This window comes from Penaeus japonicus, unplaced genomic scaffold, assembly GCF_977035675.1.
Source record: "Penaeus japonicus unplaced genomic scaffold, GWHDUDI00000001_assembly GWHDUDI00000023, whole genome shotgun sequence".
In the NCBI taxonomy this organism is placed as follows: domain Eukaryota; kingdom Metazoa; phylum Arthropoda; class Malacostraca; order Decapoda; family Penaeidae; genus Penaeus; species Penaeus japonicus.
Window position 1 is genome coordinate 20627562 of NW_028234425.1, and position 2500 is coordinate 20630061.

The following is a 2500-nucleotide window of genomic DNA, read 5'->3' on the forward strand; positions in this document are numbered from 1 at the left end:
GGTGCTGTTCACTTTCATCCCTTGTCAGTACAGATTTTGAAATACTATCACTGCCTTGATAGCCTTCTCCAGTCCCTGACAATTTCTGACTAGAATAACTCTTCTGTCTCTGATCAGGCCTCTCTTGAGACCTGTATCCTGGCCCAAGGAAAAGGTTTTCCTTTCCCACTTTTGGCACTGGCAGATTCGAGTTGCCATTCCAATTTAAGCTTGGCCCGGGATCCCTTGTTGGAGGACCTGTCTGATGGAGATTCTGGCTTTCCATGGGAATGTCTTCAGCAATTTTCTCATCTATGGACTTCAGAAGCTCATTAAGGAATCCTCTATCACTGAGAAGATTGCCATTTTCTTGAAGGGTGACCTTAACATCACCCAAGGAAAGGTTGTCCGGAAAAGTCTCGGTAGCGTGTGAACCCTTTGACAGAGGAACATCACGGCCAACTCTGCCTTCATTTCCATTCAACTTTAACTTTACAGCTTTAGTTCCTAAACTTGCAAGAGGCTTAAATATTGACTTCTCAGTGCCCTGAAGTTCACCACTCCTGGTAGAAATGTCTGTGCTGGCCAAAGACCTCCCACTGGCATCAGGCCCTAAATCAACTAAAGTGGGTAAACCTGTATTCTTGGCCAGCAAAGGCTTCATGCTAGTGAACAGGCACTTGTCATCACTTTCCGTCTCAGAATCCGAGATATCTGTGGTGATGCTTATTTCGGCAAGCTTGTTCCCCGAGGGCAGAGATGGAACACCACTGCTCTGGGACAGCTCTGTGAGTTGGGCAGCAGAGGAGGGGTTGTCCTCTGCCTCATAAGTCTCTTCTCCATCCATGGTTTCTCAAATCAGCTAAGGTGAATCAAAACCATGAGTCAGTCCAGAGCACAACATACCCAGTCTATTCAACCACATGTTTATTTCTGTGGTTAGTATTGCACCTGCAAAACAGGGAAAAAATATATCAAAATGATAGCTTCATGGAACTTGATAGAATTTTACCTAAATGTAAAATTTGCTTCCCGATGGTCTAAAATTTTGGTGTCAGCCCTAAATAAGGGTCAGTTAGGCTACAGGAACCTAAACATCTTATTCATTTGGTCTTACTTCATCATTTTAACTACCTATAACTATCTTCAACTATATCTAATTAAAACTATCACTCTCCTGTTTTTCTTAAGCTGTGGCAATCAACCTAAATGGCATTTTGATTCATAAACATCTTTTTCATTTCATTTCAGATTATTCCTTAATAAAAAAATTAAAAAAAAGTCTCTTGTTCTTTATATCTCATCTTAAATCTGTCCCATATTTTGACTCAAATATTTTTTATTACCATAAACAGAAAAAAAAGAAAAAAATCCCAAGGGATTTTGCATTAAAAACAAACCACCTAGATAGGTACTGTGTGTGGAGTTTGGTCAATGCTAGAGTTCCCTGACTCCTCTTCAACTATTATTGCCTGGGTGCTCTTCTTTATCTTATCAAGAATAAATAATTAAAACTTTCCTCTTGCAATTACATTCCCTTCCTTTTTGGAGTTTCTGTTTCTTGATTCTGATTGTAATAAACTATGATAGTTTTTTCAACGTTCTTTAGACTCCAAAATATTACAGAATATGGTGTCAAAAACCAAGAATATTTATGGACTTTTCTTCCTGGTTGAACTAACTGTGGTGCAATACACGATATTATTCTAGAATGCTGCGTATATTTTCCTTTATTTATTTCATTTTTTTTCCTTCTACAAAGAACAAATAAACATAGGACTTGCACTTGACACCAGACAATTCTGTGTATCTATTATATCATGGTCTTCTTTTGAATATTTTTGTATATTCTCATTTCATATATCTACTACATACATATCCTTTCTGCTTGAGGGGGAACCTATCCAACAATAAAACTTTAATATATTCCATGAGACCTCCCTCACTTTCCTTGTTGTCCTATTGCAAAATAAATGAGACCCATAATTATACAAATTAGTTGGTGGCTACTTAAGGCAAAACTAACATAATCATCACCATCATCAATATTACTACCTCTATCATCACCATCACAAACATCCTGATCATCATCACTACCACCACAATCATTATTACTACTACAGTCATTGCCATCATCATTTTATTTATCATCCCAATTACCTCCTTGATCACTTATACATCATCCACACAATTAAATAATTATCATTACTTGTTACGGCCACTCTTTGCACAACATAGCCGTATGTTCTGCCGAGTTAGAGTCATGGTACTCAGTGACCTACTGTCATTTGATGTCTCCCCATTTATCAGCTGCTAATAGAAATTGACAGAAGAAAAAGATACTGAAAATTATTTGTGATCATTTTCAAACAAAAATAATCATACCATGAGAAAAAATATACATAAAAAATTATGTTTACAGAATAATATAGCAAAGAAAATAATAAAGAATAATGTTTAATTTTTCTTCATTCTTCTGTTCAACTTCAAAACTAACAGAATCAATTCTCCAAGGGAACAA

General features: G+C 36.7%; 1 protein-coding gene across 4 annotated transcripts in view; it reads right to left on the bottom strand.

The window, feature by feature from the left end:
- LOC122262190 (uncharacterized) overlaps positions 1-2500 on the bottom strand; it is a 31690-nt gene that overhangs the window by 23622 nt on the left and 5568 nt on the right. For 3 of the 4 annotated variants that reach the window (XM_043030141.2, XM_043030144.2, XM_043030140.2), the window contains exon 2: positions 1-930. This exon is cut by the window's left edge and continues 241 nt beyond it. In XM_043030141.2, coding sequence (XP_042886075.2) covers positions 1-826 — 826 coding nt within the window. In that variant the 5' untranslated portion in view covers positions 827-930. The remainder of the gene's footprint in view (positions 931-2500) is intronic. The other variant, XM_043030143.2, reaches the window with a different exon arrangement.